General features: G+C 37.3%; 1 protein-coding gene across 1 annotated transcript; it reads right to left on the bottom strand.

The window, feature by feature from the left end:
* Positions 1 to 36: 36 nt before the first annotated feature.
* On the bottom strand, positions 37 to 18,106 carry fam13c (family with sequence similarity 13 member C; the record flags this gene model as incomplete). The annotated part of the gene is made up of 10 exons (XM_081392241.1): positions 37 to 1,956; positions 2,351 to 2,452; positions 3,277 to 3,461; positions 5,006 to 5,101; positions 5,215 to 5,298; positions 5,408 to 5,604; positions 12,078 to 12,159; positions 12,442 to 12,583; positions 14,276 to 14,468; positions 17,938 to 18,106. 10 exons carry the CDS (start codon positions 18,104 to 18,106, stop codon positions 1,842 to 1,844), a joined length of 1,365 nt encoding a protein of 454 aa, XP_081248367.1. The 3' UTR covers positions 37 to 1,841.
* Between the last annotated feature and the right edge of the window lie 3,128 nt (positions 18,107 to 21,234).

Below are 21,234 nucleotides of genomic sequence, written 5' to 3'. Positions count from 1 at the left end.
CATGTGGATTTAACGCGTACCAAATGTGGGCCGGATCTGGGCCGACACTATGTTGCTGTCTGGGTAAGGATCCTTCGCAGCATGTGTCTCAAGATGCTCTTTTTCTTTTACTAGCTTATGGATCTCGACCCGGGGTCAGGTTAGATATGTCGTGCTCCTATTTTTTGTGTTGGGATGTTGACCTGTCAATCAAACTGCTTCTTTAACCCCATTGGCTTTCAGACCCTCCCATTAGAACGTGGCATTGTAACAGTTTACCAAAGTCTACACAAATTTAACACAAATTGCTCATTAAGTCACAGGAGCCAGTCGATCGACAACCATTCTTATGAAGCATTATGAACGTGGCGATCAGGCGAGATCTAAAAAAAACATGATTGGACGCATCTGTAGCATGATTGCAAACATTGACATTAGCCCTTCCATAACTCTTCTTCGGCAGTGTTTCATGTTATCTATTCCAACCCATTCAGTATACTGTGATTTAACATATAATAAATGTGATACGACGTGTAGATAGAAAAATATTTATTTTTTAACTGGTGAATAGAAAATGGACAGAACCAGAAGTGCACAATACAGAGGACTTTGGTGATGGAAAAGAATAGGTACACCATGAAGCAAATATATATAGATAATTATATATATTTACTGTATAAACCAATGTAGAATTACGTGCACTATAGCTAACATTCAAAAGCTACATATGTCATTGTGGATGTGTACAGCAAATAAAGTCTGGGACGACGTTAACATGACAGAATAACCACACCTGATTGTAGCACAATTCAACAGTTTACGCTGGTTGGCATGCAAAGACACTACACAAAGATTGTAATAGTTCATTGCAGTAGAGCCGTCGGAAAGGAAAGATATTGATTGTTTTGTTTCCAGAGTAGCTACTTGAGCAGAATTGCACTTAAAGCGCACATCCGCTTGTCATGAACATATCCCCTGCTTTGGGCTTCAGTATTGTTTGTAGCGTACAATGTGACTAGTCAGTGTTCATTTTAACCACTGGCTTAATATGTCACGATTTGTTATTTATGTATAGGAGGAAAACTGTGCTCTGTGATGGCCACGTACCGTACTTTACCATGTTTTTAAACATAATAGGTCATTAAAAATACAGTCCTTAGCTTATCTTTTTCTGGGAGAACCTTTTTAACTCTGGGGCATAAGTCTCGTTTTGTGCTCCCTTTTTTCATGCGAGAGACAAATATATGAGAAATAAACAATTAACTTGTGTTAGTTCATACAATGTGTACAATTATGGTCGGTTGTTGCTGTATTTATATGCTAGGGAACTCACTGAAATGTGCATAAAACCACCATTTTAAGTGCTCTGAGTTGTTTTCTATCTAGAGTGTTGCATTATTTGACAGACTAGAAATCCAGTCTAGCCAGAGAGAATCATGGAACCTCATTAGTGTGCATAATGTCACCATGTTCCTAATTAGAATCATAAACTAGCTTCAAACGAGAGCAAGAGAACGTGAAAATTGCATATGATTCCACTTTGGTTAAAAAAATAAAGTGCCATATTCCATAAACAGATGAATACTCTAGATTTCCTTTTGCCCTTTGAAATCTGGATGAGGTTTGTATCGATCTGTCTTGCACTGTACACAGCACAGAGATCGCACACTGCGTTTATGTGAAAGGCCTTGATCGGTTCGGCCCAACCCATTGAGTCTAGGACTTCCAATGTGGTCAGAAATTATATTAAAGTGCATTTTAGCATCATTATGGCACAATTATGTCAAATGTAAAAACTCCATTTGGTCCAAACATTGGGTTCATTACTGAAAGGCAGAAAGAATCTCTTTAACTCAGATAGTCTATGTGGTTTCCTGTTTGCTGAGCAACACTTCCAGTAAGCGTATTTTGGCTTTGAGACTTTTGTACTCCTGGTACTCCTCGGCCATGGGGATCCGGTCATCTTTTTGTGCGGTTCTTCATTATTTTGGTGAAGAGGGAAAGAAAGCAAAAAAAAAACCAGATACCGCATGAAACGGATGACTCTGTGAGATTACACTACCATTAAAACACATTTAACCCTTGAGTTGCCTTACTGAAGCAGTTTTGTACATCAGTGGATAGCAGATAAATGGAAATGTATTTTATTTAAAAAAAAAAACAAATTCATATATTGTGTACAGAAACATTGTTTTTCTTCCTGGTGGTATTATTTTGTGTATCATTGATTAGATGTGCGTTACGCTAACTCTGCTGAACTATTTAGATCTTTATTTTCCTGTTTCCTTCCTGTCCATGTTCATAAAGAAAAGAGTAACAAAAAATACCATTAAAATATGTTATTGCCACAATAACGCATCTGTGTTTTTACCTTCCCATCTGTCTGAAGAACTGCTCTTCAAACTCTCTGATGGCTTTACGTCGTCTTCTCTTCTCGGCTCGAGTCTCACGCAAACAATCCAGCAACTCAGACCTGCCATTAAATTAGACAAAGACAGTTTATTAAGGAATAATTCATCCTAAAAGGATAATTTGCATGTACACAATTATAGGTCATTTCAACCTGTAAGATATAAAAGAATTAGGGCTGTCAAAAGATTAATCGGGATTAATCGCATCCAAAATAAAAGTTTGTGTTTACATAATATATGTGTGTGTACTGTGTATAATTAAATTTGTATATATAAATACACACACATGCTTGTATATATTTAAGAAAAATGTGTAATTTATATATAAAAAAATTATATTTATTTATAATATAAATTATACATAAATATATACAGTATATGTATGCAAATATTTCTTATATATACATGCATGTGTGTGTATTTATATATACAAAATAATTATACAGAGTACACACACATATATTATGTAAACACAAACTTTTATTTTGGATGCGATTAATCGCGATTAATCTTTTGACAGCCCTAAAAAGAATATATACTGCAGAATGTGCATGGGTTAAAGATTTGACATACTTTTTATTTGACAGAAATGCTTCTAATGAAATACTTATATTCTACCAAAACTGTTCTAAATGATGAGACAAAGTCAGGAGATTTTTGTGAGCGGGTCACTAATAACCTGCGTGAACAGATTGGCAGGACTATTGCTAGTAAATGAAATTTTGCCAACTTATTAGCAGTATCTAGAAATAGTTCTCCAGTATCTAGAGTACCTCCAAATATTGTCCTTATGTTTTATTCAAATGTTTGGAATGATATTCTATCAATCTTTTAAAAGCACTGTTGTAGGCCTATGTGATGTTCCTCAGAACTAAGGCCTGTGTACCTGGAGGCCTCGTGGAGGTTGCACATGGTTATGGATGGCTGTCTCACTGTTTTGATCTCATCCAGTGGAGATACAAAGGCTGTGTCGCTGTCTCCCTCCTCCTCCCCACAACCTCTCTTATCAGTGAGGCACATGGGCGGGGGTGTGTACCGAACTGAATCATCATCTGACCCTTCTTCTTCTTCCTGTGATACGTTCAAAACAAACAGAGTCTCTCAATAGTAGTGTAAAAATAAGAGAAAAAAATTAAAAAAATGCTATTTTTTAATTGTATTTAAACATTACAAGTGGACCACAGGGAAAAAATAATATTTTTTTTAATATGACTGTGGACATATAATGGAGACATTTCATTTATGTATGTTGAAGCAGAAGTTGTATCTGAGTTGATATACTGTACACGACCAGTCAAAAGTTTGGAATTCAGATATTTTAATGTTTTTGAAATAAGTCTCTTATGCTCAGCATGGCTGCATTTCATTGATCCAAAATATAGTAAGAACAGTAATATTGTGAAATATTATTACAATTTAAAATAACTGTTTACTATTTCAATATATTTGAAAATGTAATTTATTCGTGTGATGCAAAGCTGAATTTTCAGCATCATTACTCCAGTCTTCAGTCACATGATCATTCAGAAATCATTCTAATATGTCTATTTACTGTCCCTTTTGATCAATTTAATCCTTGCTGAATAAAAGTATTAATTTAATTTTATATCTTACTTGACACAAACTTTTGAATGGTAGTGTATCCAATTTCCACAAAATAATTTGTTCTGGAGGAAATGAAGATAAGTATGGAAGCTTGTTTCCGCCACAAAATAAAAAAAATGAAATGATAATTGCGACTTTTTATCTCACAATTGTGAGTTTACATCTCGCAATCCTGACTTTATTTCTCAGAGTTGCGAGATATAAAGTCAGAATTGCGTGAAATAAAGTTGCAATTGCGTGTTATAAAGTCAGAATTGCGAGATATAAAGTCGCAATTGTGAGAAAAAAAGTCAGAATTCTGACTTTATTTCACGCAATTGCGACTTTATATCTCGCAATTCTGACTTTATAACACGCAATTCAGACATATTTTCTCATAATTGTGAGATATAAACTCACAACTGTGAGATATAAAGTCCAATTCTAAGGGGAAAAAAAAGACTGACTTTTTTTTTTTTTTTTTTATACCTCGGAATAGTTTATCTCACAATTCTGACTTTATAACATGCAATTGCAATTTTATATCATGCAATTCTGACTTTATATCTCCCAATTGCGTATTATAAAGTCAGAATTGCATGATATAAAGTCGCAATTGCGAGAAAAAAAGTCAGAATTCAGACTTTATTTCACGCAATTCTGACTTTATATCTCGCAATTCTGACTTTATAAGACGCAATTGCGACTTTATTTCATGCAATTCAGACTTTATATCTCGCAATTCTGACTTTATAACACGCAATTGCGACTTTATTTCACGCAATTCTGACTTTATATGTCGAAATTCTGATGTAAACTTGCAATTGTGAGATAAAAAGTCGCAATTATCTCTTAAAATGTTTTATTCTGTGGCGGAAACAAGCTTCCATAGATAAGGAATAAATTAGATTTTATATATAGCAAAATAGAAAACAGTTATTTTAAGTTTTAAAAATACAAAACATTACAAATCTGATTTATACCAACCTTTTGACCTGCAGAGTATGTATAGTATATATGATCACACTTACTATAGTTGTGATAGTGGGAATTGCACACAGGAGATGTTTCACCATCTGGTATCTATCGTAAAGAGGTTTCACCAGGTTCCTCTCTTGTTTGGTGCCCTACGGTCACAATATCACATCACATTAATTTTTTTCAAATATTAATGCCATAATCCTAATCCGTGCCTAATTAACTAGAACATTTATGTATTTAAATGTTAAAAACCTCTTACAGGGCGGCCGTGCAAGTTTTCAAAATACAGCAGACATTTTTGCAGAGTGATCTTCTCCAGGGCCATCTGTCTTTGGGTCATCTCCTGTGGACAGAAGAGTGCGTGTTGAGTTAATCACCGCAAACCCTGGCCGCACAAGCACACAATCAAATCCCCACCCACCCGAACAGAATGCATCCACAGATGGCCTCACCTTCATGTTGTCTGGGAGGCCGAGGGCCTGGCGTTTCTCCCGTAGTCGCTTCAGGAGCCCGTCCACCGTCTCCTCCAGAGAGGGCTTGTGCTGCTGCTCTGGCGTCTCCTGCTGGCCGTTAGTGTACCTGCAGAAATCTGTGGACTGGCCGTTCTCATGTCTCCGGGATTCCACAAATGACTGTCTAAGCTTCAAATCTGGGGAGAAGGGTGAACAAGTTCATGAGTCCAATTTTGAAACGAATTTGAATGGGATTTAAGGATAGTATGACAGGACGTGGTATTTACTGAAGTAAAAGCAATTCAACTGCCACACAATGGAGGAATTCCATTAGTCCAGCACTTGTTTTTACAAACTTTCCATCAAGAATTTTGATACATTTACTTTCTCTATTGATTAAATATATTTATCTACATTAAATGCTGGCAAAATTATTACACAGCCATCAAAACCTCACCAAAACATTCATTTTGTCACACAACGCCACAAAATGTCTGCCACCAAAGATTTTTTTAATAACTGTTAACAAAATGGGAATCTACTTATTATCAGTTTTGGGGAAAGTTACTTTCAAGAGTAATGCATTACAATACTGCGTAACTCCCAAAAAGTAACTAACTGTGTTAGTTACTTTTTATGGAAAGTAATGTAATACGTTAAGGGGGCAGTCGTCCGACTGGTAACCCAAAGGTTGCTGGGTCGATTCCAGTACCTGCAGGAAATGACCAATAATGGCTGCCCACTGCTCCGGGTGCACTAATTTGGATGGGTTAAATGCAGAGGACAAATTCTGAGTATGGGTTACCATACTTGGCCTTCACATGTCACTTTCACTTTTGCATTACTTTTTCTCAGCTGGGCTGGGCTTGCTTGTTTGTTTTAATAAAATATATTTTTTTGGCAAATGTAAAGGCCTTTTCCAACGAAAAGTGACATGAATAAGCCTCAACGAAGTATACTTTCTGCTTTAGGCTGAAGGAAATGTAAATTCACTCATGTACAGTAGAGGGCGCAGCTCAAACAAACCTTTCAACCTTTCAGCTGTGCTTCCATTCTGAATTACAGAAGAATAGGATGCAGGAGAAGAAAGTTCAACACTCTTACTTTAGCAATAAAAATGTTATGTTTATCTAAAGTCATTTTTTGCTTATTAGTATCGGATCATCAAGGATCAGCAGCAAAGACATTGGTTATGGTTAGTAAAGTGAAACTAAATACATAAGTATGTTTGTGCAATTTAACATGTTAAATTGTTGCAGTTTTGCATAATATTCTGCATATTTGCATTTGACTGTTTTTAATCATTCTAAGGAATACTGAATCTGTTTTTGTGCAAGTGAGATGAGTTAATGCCTGCTCATATTTAGTCTACAACTACAATAAGCATAATTTTCACAAAGCGCACACAAAGCCTCTGCATGTACTCCCGATTACTCTCAACATGAGGACAGGAGAGCTTTCAGTCAATAAATGGGAAAACAAATAACTTGCATTACTTATGTGAAAATGTAACTCGGATATTTTGTTGGAATTTAAAAGTAATGTGTTACTTTACTAGTTAATTGAAAAAAGTAAACTGATTACATAACATTACATTGTGTTACTTGTAATCCCCAACACTGATCATTATATATTGATGTTTGACTATTTTGAAGAGATAGGCAGTGTTGGCGGAAACGCATTACAAATAACTTGAGTTACGTAATCAGATTACTTTTTCAAGCAACTAGTAAAGTACCACCTTACTTTTTCAATTTATAACAAAATATCTAAGTTACTTTTTCAAATAAGCAACGCTAGTTTATTGAATGACAGCTCTCCTGTCCTCATGCTGAGACAAATAAAGAGAGTTTATTATTTGCGTGCGCTGTGTAAACATGATGTTTATTTTAGTTCTAGGCTAAATATGAACATGCATTTACTCATCTCACTTGCACGAAAACATTCAGTATTCCTCAAAACGAATAAAAACAGTGAAATGAAATCTCAGAATTTTTCACAAAACTTTTATAATTAACTAAATTAAATCACACAAGTACACTATGTATTTAATCTCACTTCGTTAACCAATGTCTTTGCTGCTGACCTTCAATGATCTAATCCAAACATACTTATGAGCAAAAATTACATTAGATTAGATTTAGAAATAAGAGTGTTTAAAGCAGAACTCGGCAACTCTAGTGAACTCTAGTCACTTCTTTGCTGATTTTCCCTTTTGTTGTCGCATGTTTTCCCCACAAGCTCCCCCTACAGCTGTGGGGCGTATATTTCACAACACGGTTGTAAAAAACTCACTTGCGGCAGCCTCCTCCCCTCTCTACCGCTGCTCATGTGCGTTTGTTTTGATCGGAGCAAGCCAACTGTATCGTGTGGAGCTATATCTACCGAGGTGGGTAATCTGCTAATACATCATACATGCGTGTGTGTTTATGTCGAATTGCCGTAAAGCAATTTGTGTTTCGCACTCGTTCTTATGGAATGATTTTCCGGACATTTTTCAAAAGGAATTGCAAATTGTATTTGCAATTGCGTTTTCAAATTGTGCACGCATAAAATGTGACATAATCCAAACGCAAATGCAAATCGCGCATTACCGTTTGCCTTTTCGTTTAAGCGAACGCACAGTGACTGCCAAATTTAAAATGGAAATGCAAAGTCCGTTTGCAACTGTGTTTCCCATATCTTACGAGTCTTGACCCTGTCATATTTAAATAGCAATTTCAATTACCACGTCTGCTTTTTCACTTTCTCAGCGTCGCGTATGTAGCCAGCCAAAACTCAAATGAAATCGCAATTCCCTTAGTATTTCCATTTCCGATGCCTTACACGGAAACCTGTCAATCAGCGTCAAGGGTGGGATTATGCTATGGGGCGTGTTCGTGTTGGGACGTGACGTCACTCAAAGTCGACGGTTAAGAGGTGATGCCCTGAACAGACAGACGCCAATTTATTTTAAACAATGGAGGTAGTTGGTGAAATTGTGGAGGACCTTATGATGCTCGCGCAGCAAGTTGATGACAGTACATCCTCTACAGATGTCCTCTTACTCAGAAGCCATTTCATTTTGGATAAGTTAAATGTTTTCGTGGCCTTGACCAACAGCAACATCAGTAATGTTGTCTTCGCCAACCTCAGTGAAGTAGCTAATAATAGGCTTTTTGTGAAGGACAGGACAACTAAAGAACCTGGACGTCCTTTACTGGACATACCACAAGAGATGAGTGTCGGTGCTAGGTCTCACCCCTTCAAATAAGTGTTCTCAATTTGCGAAATTCAATAAAAATGCTGTCTGTTGCAGTTAAACCTGTGTGTGTGTGTGTGTGTGTGTGTGTCACTAGCGGCGCAGGATTTTGATTGTAGGTGAGCCTCCAGAAAACTGGATGGGCCAGTTAAAATAAGCCAAAAACAAAAACGGGTTCCCCTTCATCTCCGTTTCAGTGCTTTTCTGCGGCACCGAGGACAGCGACTAACTATACCTGAATTTAATGCGTAGTTAGCATAGGTTTAAAAAAAAAAACGGATTTTTTTTTTGCTGCTTTTTTAAGACAATTACAGTTTAATTGAATTTATTGTTTAATAAAATTATAGGCCTATTATTTTTTTAGTTTATTAACAGCAACAACAGCTGTAAAGATGAAGTTGACGATCGTCATCTCCATATAGTGAACGCGCCTATAGAGAGAAATGCACATCATGGATTACATAATCAGAGAGTAGCCTTCGTTTTAAATTGTTAAAAATACATTTTGGGCTTTCTTAAGATATATTTCATGTCTGTGAGGCATACATTGAGTTTCGTTAAGTTAGGATGAGAAGAGATGCGCTCCTGTTCACGAGCAATGCAATGACCGCGCGGGCCCCTCAATGATTTTATTGTCTGCTATATTTCCTTTTTAATTTATTAAATCCAGGCAATAAAAAAATTATTGGTTGATAAAAAAAATATTAAAATTAAGATACAATTTATACAAAACGAAATTCACTTAAAAAGGCTTTCTACAAAACAAAAAAAATCATGTCTGACCCACATCTCTCGATATATTGCGCATCCTATCTTACTCGTGCGGTTCACTTTTCATAATCAACATAGATGAAAAAAAAAACATTATAATATTTTAACAAATATGAAACTAAATGAGCTTATTTAATGGCTACAACATGTATACAGACTCTCTATTTGTACAAATTGCTGCACATTCATTTTATTCTGAATTTTGCACGCATAAGTTGAAAGGCATTTGTTTGCATGCATAGTAAAACATATCTGCAACATTTATCAAGTTCACTGATAATTATGTCACTAATTATTATTATCACTAATTATTATTATCACTTAATGAATAATGTAACAAGGACAAAGCATGTAAACTGCGTTGTTTAGAATTGAATGGATCGCAAATAGATCCGAATGAAGAAACGTACAAAACCATAGTAGAAATGGATGGGCCCGGACCTAAAATGTAGCGCCGCGGCTGGTGTGTGTGTGTGTGTGTGTGTGTGTGTGTGTGAGAGAGAGAGAGAGAGAGAGAGAATGTTTGTTCCACTTTACATTTATGGTGTAGTCTATTTGTTTAGATTTATGTGGGATTTAATCATTTTAAATTAATCTCAGCTGTGAAATGGACAAAAACAAAATTATACATAGGCTACTTTCAGACCAATTAAATCAAACCCAGGTTTTTTTGTGTGTTTAGACAAATAATGTAACAAAAGTCACAAAATTCCATGACACTGAGATAAGAGAGATATGTTTTTTTGAATGGGGGGAAAATATCAAATGAGATCCAAACAGAACCCAAAGACGTGAGGGTTTAAGAAATATTCATTTTAAACTAAACCAAAACCAAGATTAAAGATAGAGATTAAGACATAAAGATTATCTCAGTGTCATGGAATTTTGTGACTTTTGTTACATTACCTACATCTGTAGAGGATGTACTGTCATCAACTTGCTGCGCGAGCATCATAAGGTCCTCCACAATTTCACCAACTACCTCCATTGTTTAAAATAAATCGGTGTCTGTCTGTTCAGAGTATCACCTCTTAACCGTCGACTGTGAGTGACGTCACGTCCCAACACGAACACGCCCCATAGCATAATCCCACCCTTGACGCTGATTGACAGGTTTCCGTGTAAGGCATCGGAAATGGAAATACTAAAGGAATTGCGATTTCATTTGAGTTTTGGCTGGCTACATACGCGACGCTGAGAAAGTGAAAAAGCAGACGTGGTAATTGAAATTGCTATTTAAATATGACAGGGTCAAGACTCGTTAGATATGGGAAACACAGTTGCAAACGGACTTTGCATTTCCATTTTAAATTTGGCAGTCACTGTGCGTTCGCTTAAACGAAAATGCAAACGGTAATGCGCGATTTGCATTTGCGTTTGGATTATGTCACATTTTATGCGTCCACAATTTGAAAACGCAATTGCAAATACAATTTGCAATTCCTTTTGAATAATGTCCGGAATATCATTCCATACGTTCTCGTTTCTCACGAGACTTCCAATTTCTATCTTGCCGGGACGGTAGTCCCCAAGTTGCAAGGTTGGTTTTCCGCCTGGGAACGCTGGGGGGAGCGGGGAAAGTCACCAATATCACCAGAACAGGTTGTTTAACCATCCAAATGATTTCTTGACAGGTTTAGCTTATTTATTTCACTTTAGGTGTGAAAGGGCTTTAAAATTTGCTAAAAATAGAACTTTTTTTGTTGTTATTAAAAAATAAACAAGCAAGCCCAGGTGAGAAAAAGTAACGCAAAAGTAACATAACGCATTACTTTTCATAAAAAGTAACTGTCACGGGTAGCCGACGAAGGAAGATGTGGAATACTGACTATAGTTAACAAAGAGTTTACTCGTGTCTGACAAGCATGACATTGAACCATAACCGACAAAGGGTAGAACAGAACAGGGAGTATAAATACATAAGGTGAATGAGGGAACTAAACAGGCACAGGTGGAGGAAGATTAAAGGAACACTCCACCGTTTTTTGAAAAAGGGCTTATTCACCTTCTTTCCTACATTTAATATATAATATACCCTTAATATAGTCCCAAGTCAATATCTGCATAGGAAATCGCCTAGTGTTAATCTGCATCGCTATTTGTACTTGTTGTGAATACGCAGGCCACAAGAAGTAATTAGGTGGGGGTTTTTTTATATCACTTTTACTCAGGACATGCTAGCTGGCAACAAAGGATTCCATTCATTATGCTAAGCTAAGCTAGCGCCGACCCTGTCAAACTAAAACAATGCATGCACTGAGACAAAAATGCATTTGCCCACCTATCTAAATGTAGGAAAGAAGGTGAATAAGCCCTATTTCAAAAAACGGTGGAGTGTTCCTTTAAACTAATTAGGACTAACAAGAACAGGTGCAGAAAGAACAAACATAATCGTTACAGTGATGCAATTAGTTGCTTTTTTTAAGGAGTAACGCAATATTGTAATGCATTACTTTTAAAAGTAACTTTCTCCAACACTGGATAGTGGTACATCAGAACATTTGTTCATGAGATTATGATTAAGAAATGCCAATTAAATTAAATGTATAACAACGTCACAAGGAGCATGTAACAACAAATCTAACTGATAAACAGCTTTAATTAATAAAAAAAAAAGCCCATCATGGAAAAAATCATTATGTGGACTGGCAGTCTTACCTTTGAGCTGCTTGCGAGACTTGGCTAGTTCACTCATGAGATTGAACATCTCTGGATTGGCTGATTTATCATTATGTGAAGGCTGTAGGTGAGAACAGACACAGCTCAATTCAGAAGCTTTAACTTTTGATTTAGATTAAGTCTTTAGCACATTCTCCTGAGTCCTGATCCTCTGATCCTATTTCATCTTAATGACTCAGTTATCATCTGAGTCAGGCAGCAGAGAGATGCAGTATCACCATTCTCCAGTAGAGGGCATTACTAAACAGCAATGTTGAATGTTGAACTGAATGTTAAATTGAGTAGATATTTTCATGTTTTGACTTGTACAATTGTAATACAATTGCTTTTAAATTAATCTGACCTTATAGTTCATGTCTTGCTCAAAGCGCTCCTCAAACTTGCGTATTTTCCTTTTGAGTGTTTGGATTTGTTTGGTGAGGAGCGGGATGGAAGTAGATTCCTTAGCGTCTCCATGAACCTCTGTTCTAACAACCCCACGAGCCCTAAAGTGAAGAAAACACAGATATAAACACAGTGTCATACAACTACAGGGATAGTATAGAACAGGCTACATTGGCCAGGCTGATTAATCAACCGATATTTGGTATTAAAATCGCAGTCTTGACAGTAATGCATATTTTCTGTTTGCAGAACTACCGTTTGTGAATTCTGAACAAATATTGTGTACAAAAAAGTGTGTTTAACATATATGATACTGCACTGTATCAGTAATGTACTGTAATGTACACTACACTACTGTTCAAAAGTTTGGGGTCAGGAAAATATTTTAAGTAAAATTGTGAAATAATATTATGTTTTCTATTTGAATATATTTTAAAAATTTAATTTATTCATGTGATGCAAAGCTGAATTTTCAGCATCATTACTCTAGTCTTCAGTGTCACATGATCCTTCAGAAATCATTCTAATATGCTGATTTGTTGCTCAAGAAACATTTATTATTATCATTGTGGAAAACAGTTGTGCTACATATTTTTGTGATACTTTTTTCAGGATTCTTTGATGAAAACGGTTAACAAAAAACGGCATTTATTTGAAAAGAAAGGAACATTATAAATGTCTTCACTGTACGTTTTGATCAATTTAATGCATCTGTGATGAGTAATAATTTCTTTAAAAAAAAAAATCTTACTGACCCCAAACATTTGAACTGTAGTGTATGTACAGTACATACTAGAGCAAACAGTCATTTGCATAATGGTTTGTAGATTAACTGATCATTTCATGTCATTTGTATCATCCTGCGATCTCTTTCTTCTTACAAAACATAATTATTCAAACTCAAACTACCGGTAATTTATTTTCTAAGCAGCCATGCAAATCAGCAAGATATCTCCTTCACATTCGAGGTCTGGTTTATTTTGCTATTTTCTTATTACCTTAATTGCTTTATATATATATATATATATGTGTGACAGTGAAGGAAATTCTATGTCTAATTAGTTAGGAAATACTCATTTTGAACAATTTGTAAATAATATTTGCATTAAAATATGCACACATGTACTTTTATTTGTATGCCTTATATGTCGAAAACGTAAAATGTTTCCCATCACACTTAGGAATTACATGAATCACGTAAATGCATATTTTCAATTCAAAATGGCCATATTTGAGAAAAAAGTAGTTTGCATCACTGGATGTTACTGCTGGTCGTTTAACATTTCTATCGCAAAACAGTTCACGTATTAAATGTTTCGCTATTTATATCTTACCTATCTATATCTAGATCTAGATCTATATCTAAACCCCTCCTACTTTGATTTGATTGGCCATCTCAATCATTATGACATTAATGACCGCTGAGGCAGACCAGACTAAAAATGTAACTTCCTAACAACATACAGTTCAAGAATTTCCAATATTGTGCGTGCGTGTGTGTGACTTCAATGTCCCTGAATAGTACAGACACAGTGAGTCAGAGGGAGGGACATAATTTCGGAAAGGTCAGTGCCTATTTCCCATCTCAGCATACAGTATGGGTTGTCACAGATGTCTGTTCCCAACACCCAGCATTAGTCAGCAGGAAAGTCATGTAAATAATGAGAAATTAAATTGAGGTTTAAAGTGGGTCACTGTGCTACTAGCGGCAGCTGGATAATTCAGAGGAAAGGAAAAAGGAGGTATTTCGACTGAACAGGCCAACCAAAAGAGCGATGTGTGTGTGTTCGTACATGATCAGATGCTGTGCGCAGGGTGGAGACGGGGCAGATTCGGGGTCTGTGTTGAAGCGTTGGCTCTGGCTGAGGCTGGAGCAGCGTGGGGAGGGCAGGGGACTGTTGTCGTCTGTGATGTGCTGGATGAGTCGACTGGGCCCCGGGCTCTGCTGGAGATCACTGCTACAGTCACCCTCTGCCAGCCTACAGTCTGAACACAGACACACAGATCAGATAAAAGCAGTGCCTCCTACAGATGCTAAGCCTGAGACAACAATTCGCAGAATCTGATTTCACCAAGTCCAACATGTTGGACAATATTCAGTGTTATTCACCATATTGTCATTTCACCCTGATTTTAGGGATAAGTTAGGGGTAGGGGTAGGTTGAGGGGTAGGGATCAACAAAATATGTTGACCCAGGCACTCTGCAAAATCAGGACGTGCCTACAATTCAAACTGATCCATTTAAAATGCAACTAGACAGTTAAATACTCTGAAGAAAACGTAAGTGGTGCTTGCAGTGCAAAACCTGTCAGCAAGATTCAAGAGTGTTTTGAGTGGTTGCTAGGGAGTTGCTACATGGTTGCTAAGTTGTTCTGAGTGGATTTTTTTAGAGTATGTTGCTTTGCAGCTGCTAGGGAGTTGCTATGCAGTTGCTTATTTGTTCTGAGTGATTGTATTGTTTTGCCCTTTCAAAGGATTTTGGGTGGTTGCTAGGGAGTTGCTATGCGGTTGCTAATGTGATTTTGTGTGGTTGTTATTGTGTTGCTAGGCAGTTGGCAAGATATTGTGAGTGGTTGCCAGGATGTTTATAACTAGTTGCTAAGATGTTCTATGTGGTTACAAAGATGATCAGGGCTGTTAAGGAGTTGAGATGCAGTAGCCAATTTGTTCTGATTGATTGATAATTGACATTGTGTTGTTGTGTGGTTTCAAATGTGTAATTGTTGCTAGGGAGTCGCTATGTGGTTGCTAAGATGTTCTGAGTGGATGCTACTAGAGTATGTTGCTATGCAGTTGCTTTATTGTTCTGAATGATTGATATTGGGTTGTTGTGTGGTTTCAAAGGAGTTGATATGTGGTTGCTAATGTCTTCTGAGTAGTTGTTGTGTTGCTATACAGTTGTTAGGTGTTAAGGGTTGTTGCTATTAAGGTTGCTAATGTGTTCTGATTGGTTTGGTTGTCAGGGAGTTGCTATGTGGTTGCTTAAATTGTCTCAGTGGTTGTTTTGTTGCGTTGCTGTAGGGAGTTCTGGAGTTACGCTTTAGTCAACTCTCTAGTTCGGTAGTACAAGGGAGTAATCCTAACAAACATTTAAGTGCAGTTAATGCACTGAAACATTTCTTACTAAAAAAATTACCACAGTGCACTGTTAAAACTAGTGAGCATAGACTTCCCTTTAGTGAATTTTGTTCACAGTATGCTGACTCATATTCTGTTCTTTAGATATTGCTCAAGGCTCTATAGGATTTGTTCATACTTTTTTAGATGTTTAAAAGAAGAAACTCAGTTAGAAAAGTAATAGCACACATGACTTCTAAACGAGCTGCATAATTTGAGGGAGCATTCATCTCCATAGTATTAACAATATGGGGCAAGTTGCTGTACGTGATGATGTTTAAAACTTAGCATTTGGGTTGTTCAATTCACTAACACTAAACAGTAATAGTGATGCTTGTCTTAGCAAACAATCATTTATTAACGGCCGATGCTATAATTATCAGTCCTAGTATTTAAAGTGATAGTTCATTCAAAAAAAATTATTCTGTCATTATTTACTCACCCTCAAATTTTTCTAAACCTGTAAGTTTCTTTCTTCTGCTGAACACAAAATAATATATTTTAAAGAATGTTGGTAATCAAAAACTTGCTGGCCCCCATTGACTTCCATATTAAGAAAAATATATACTATCGAAGTCAATGGCTACCGTGAACTGTTTGGTTACCAACATTCTTTAAAATATCTTCTTTTGTGTTAACAGAAGACAGAAACTCATACACGTTTGGAACAACTTGAGGGTGAGTAAATGATGACAGAATATTTATTTTTGGATGAAGTAGGTCTATCCCTTTGAGATAAATTGCTTAAATTCATAGCCCCCCAAAATGAGCAATTTTGGGGATAGGACATCTTTATGACTCTAAAATGCAGAAGCGTTTTTAGAGCATGATCAATAAAGCAAATACACTATTTATCCTGACTCAAGTAAACTTTAGCATTCCACACTTTTTCAAAAATATATAAATATAGCCGACACAAATGAAAACAAATATGTAAGAGACAGCGGAAATTCAGATTAATGGAGTGAACAAACTGCTGAGCTTAACACACACACACACACACACACACACACACACACACACACACACACACACACACACACACACACACACACACACACACAGTAAACTCTCTGACCCACTGAAACTATAAGAAAATCTTAAGACAAAGTGAGTGTGATCCAAAAGAAAAAAAGGGGTGACCAGGTCGTTATCAGAGTAGTTTAAATGAACTAAATGTACACTACTGTTCAAAAGTTTGCAGTCAGTTTTTTTTTTAAAGAAATTATTTAAATTTTTATTCAGCAATGATGTTCTTTTAAACTTTCTATTCTTCAAAGTATCCTTAAAATCAGGGTTTCCACAAAAATATTAAGCAGCACAACTGTTTTTAGCATTGATAATAAGAAATGTTTCTTGAGCACCAAATCTGCATGTTAGAATGATTTCTGAAGGTTCACTGGACACCTTTGACTAGAGTAATGATGCTGACACTTTTCCATCACATAAATAAATTACATTATAAAATAAATTCAAATAGAAAACAGTTATTTAGAATTGCAATAATATTCCACAATATTACTGTTTTTACAGTATTTTTGATCAAATAAGCCCAGTCACTTTTTTTAAAAACATGAAAAAAATCTTACAGACCCCTTACTGACATTTGAACGATATCACTTCATTAGATGACTTTAGATAATTATTTCAAAAAAAAATAAAAATAATAATAATATATATATATATATATATATATATATATATATATATATATATATATATATATATATATATATATATATATATATATATATATTTTACAGTATGGTTGTCAAAGTCACCTGTAGTTCCTCTGCTAGGACACCTGTGTGAACTTGAGGAGAACTGACTTCATACAACTGCCAAAAATTACCAGCTGGTTAAAAGTAACTGCTCAGAAGAATGAAGTTACCTCTGAAAAATCTCCAGCATCATTTGTTTGATTTTGGGGCAGAAAAAAAAAAAAGCTAAATGGCGTATGTAAGTGCATAAAAAAATCTCGCCAAGATGTGGGATGAACGTGTGTGTTAAGTCGTGCTGTGCGGAGGTGCTTGCAATCTCAGTGCCTCTCCATCAACCTGCGTTATTAATAGATGCCAGTGTGAAGCGGCTCGGCCAAGTGACTCACATGTGCCCAAAAACCAAGAGCCATCTTCTTCACAAAACCCATAAACAAACAAGCCCAGCCCTGCCATCAGTCCTGTTAAATCAGTCAGTGGGTTTTCATATCAGCAGACCACATTCACTCATTCGTTCATTCATTCATTCACATAATGTAGCAGCCCACCATTCGGTTTGCATCACTACTCACATGCTACTGTAAAAGAAGGGCTTCAATAAAGCTGTCAGCTCTCGTACCTGGTAGGCTGTGCTCTTTCCCAACGCCATTGCATGAAGGAAGCAAGATTTCGTCTTTGAATCCCAGGCTGGGTGGACATTCTTCAGGAGAGAGGTCTGAAGAAGGGCTGGAGTCTCCCTCCAGAGCCTGGAGCTTCAGCAGAGAGCCCTGCAGGCAGAAGCAGAACATGCCCGCTTCAGCTTTTGGAGCGTAAGAGGAAGATCGTACCGCACGCGTCAAACGGAAAGGAAGGATGCCACTGCAGTCTCACACGCCCCTCTGCTCTGCCTCCATCAGCCCTGCTTGTGATACACGCGTGTGTGTGTGTCCGAGGGTGTGCTAACGTGCACGAGCAAGGCTTGTGATCACGTCTCTCTCTGCTGCAGTTCTTTATCTGGCATGGATTATTCATGCCACTCTTTTAGTGGTGGAAAAAAGGGAGCGTGAGAGAGAGAGAGAGAGAGAGAGAGAGAGAGAGAGAGAGAGAGAGAGAGAGAGAGAGAGAGAGAGAGAGAGAGAGAGAGAGAGAGAGAGAGAGAGAGAGAGAGAGAGAGAGAGAGAGAGAGAGGGAAAAGGGAGGGGGGGTCTTCTGGCGTCAGCAAGCCCCTTAGCAGACTGGCTGAAGCTGGTTTCTCTGATAGGAGAACAGGTGTGGTTGGTGGAAGAGAGGAGGCGAGTGCATGCGAAAGGATGCGTGGGATACGTGGAGGAGGGAGGTGTGTGTGGGGGGGTTCTCAGATTTAGCTTGGCGGTTATGGAGGCTTTTCCCGCATCTGGCGGTGTGTGTGTGTGTGTGTGTGTGAGAGTGTGTGTGTGTGTGTGTGTGTGTGTGTGTGTGGGGGTGTGGGTGGGGGGGTTCTCACTAAGAGTATTGACATCATGGCCCCTCCCAGCATCCATTCATAAAATAGAAAACAGCCCAACGTAGCTGCAGGATCGTGCAGCTCTGCGATGTTGCGTTTGCATATACGCACACATATCGATCTCAGAAATGTGACGTCCCAGGTATTCATTTCCAAGCCCATTTGAACCTTTTTGAGGACACTTTTTGTCTTTAACACATAACACTGTGCCCATTTTAAGTAAATTCAACTGAATCATCTAAAGATTAACGTTTTTTATTGGAATCTGTGATTCCAAAAAGAACCTTTAATATACATGGAACCTTCCCACTGCAAAAAATGAAAATCTTTTCACTGAAAGATTCTTTGGGGAAGCCAATTGGTTCATCACTGTGAAAACCCCCTTTTTTGGCCTTCATTTTTTTTTTTGAGTGTATTCACGTACACCGATATCAGAAATCTGCCATCCAAATTTGCCCCAGTCACATTTTGTTTCTGACATATAATGTCCATTTATGTCAAATAAATTAATTTGAATAATTTAATTCGTCAAAATCCATGATTATAAAATACATTAGTAGCCCTCACAATTCTGTGGCATATTTGCCCTGAGCCCTCCCATCTTTTCATTTTCCTTTTTTTCCCTCTTTTCACAGTTCATTTGTCAGTATTGTGGGATGACTGTAAATGCAAGTCTGTGGGTTAAGACATTGATGCACTGCTCCTCTCACAGAGGATGAGTCATCCCCCTCTCCCACCCTCCCCTTTCCTCTCCTACATCCATCTTTTCCCCGCTCATCCCCTCTTTTCCGGGGGGAATAGATTGCGTGGTTGTGTGGAAAGGGTAACGCCCCCTCAAGCACCAATGACGCTCATCAAACCGACAGTATTGGCGTGTGTGTGAGAGAAAAGGACTTATGTAAAGATCAAGCATGCTGATATCATGCACTGACCAATAAGGAGATCATAATCAAAAGTACAATATCCCTGGAATGCAATCAGCCATCAAAAAGGACATCATTGCCATATTCTGATGTTGCACCGGAGCATGCTAATACAGCAACTGCCCTTTTTTCAGCATCCTTAGTATTTTTCCATTATTCTTTTTTCATAGGCATTAAAATACTTCAATAAAGATTTAAATAAAATAAAGCTTTTAATCAAACCAAACAGGAAGAAATCATTATAAAATTTGATTGAAGAAAATTGATCAAATTTATCACAATTAATCGTTATTATTAATATTTGCTTGCACATAAAAGTACTTAAAGAGAGTACACTTCAAGTTTCTTAACCCACTTAAGTCCACTTTGTAATAAAGTAAAATTAAGTTACTTTCAGGTACATTTTAAATCATTGTTTTAATATACAGTTGTAATCAAAATAATTCAACCCCCATTGCAAATCAGGTTTATTGGCAAAATGTACAAACTTTCAGCTGTTTGCAGTGAACAAAAGTAATTGAAATAGCTCAACACAACAAATGTTTCAAGTGGTTTCCACAAATTCAACTGAAAATGCGACTTTTAATGGCTTATGCAGAACTATTCAACCCCTTCATGGCAAGCATCTTTAGGACTTAGTAGAACACCCTTTAACTGTTATGACCTGCTGCAAACGAAACGTATAAACAGACACCAGCTTCTGGCAGCGTATCTGAGGAATCTTAGCCCATTCATCATGAGCAATGGCATCCAGATCAATAATTGGAGAAAAAAAATTGGAGCCGACTTTTCTTGGGTTTGCATGCTGCAACCGCCTTCTTCAAATCCCACCAGAGATTTTCTATGGGTTTCAAGTGTGACTGTGCAACCAAGCCTTGGTGGAATGTGAGGTATGCTTGGGATCGTTGTCCTGTTGGAAGGTCCAATGATGACCAAGCTTCATCTTCCTCACTGACGGCATGGCACTTTCTCCTAGGATTACCTGATACTTCAATGAATCCAATTTGCCGTCCAGTGCAGGTTTCCAGTGCGAGAGGATGCAAAGCAGCCGCAGAGCATCACAGAGCCCCACCATGCTTAACTGTAGGCAGAGTGTTCTTTTTATTCTTCTTCCTCCAGACATACCGATGATCCATAGGGCCGAAAAATTTGAGCAAATTGGAGCCAACTTTTCTTGTGCTTTTGGGTCAGTAGTGGTGTACATCTTGGAGTTCTGGCATGTGTTAAGTGTGTGCTTTACTGTGCAAGTTGAAACCTCAGTGTCTGTTGCCACCAAGTCTTGCTGCAGGTCTTTTGCAGTCACTCAAGGGTTTTTCTGAAACTGCCTTCTCAGAAATCTGGTTGCAGCCGTTGATAGCTTCCTTTTTCTGCCCCGTCCAGGTAGTGTCACCACTGTTCATTTAACTTTGAACTTGCAAACTATGCTTCCAACGGTGTCTCTAGGAACCTTTTGTGCCTTCACTAACTTTTTGTTTCCTGTTCCTTGTTTGTGAAGGACGAAGATATCTTCTCTTTTTGGTCCATTCTTTTG

This window comes from Scardinius erythrophthalmus (genome assembly GCF_964197995.2).
Source record: "Scardinius erythrophthalmus genome assembly, chromosome: 18".
Lineage (NCBI taxonomy): Eukaryota > Metazoa > Chordata > Actinopteri > Cypriniformes > Leuciscidae > Scardinius > Scardinius erythrophthalmus.
Note: the sequence above shows the minus strand (reverse complement) of the source record. Positions and strands in the feature narration are given on the sequence as shown.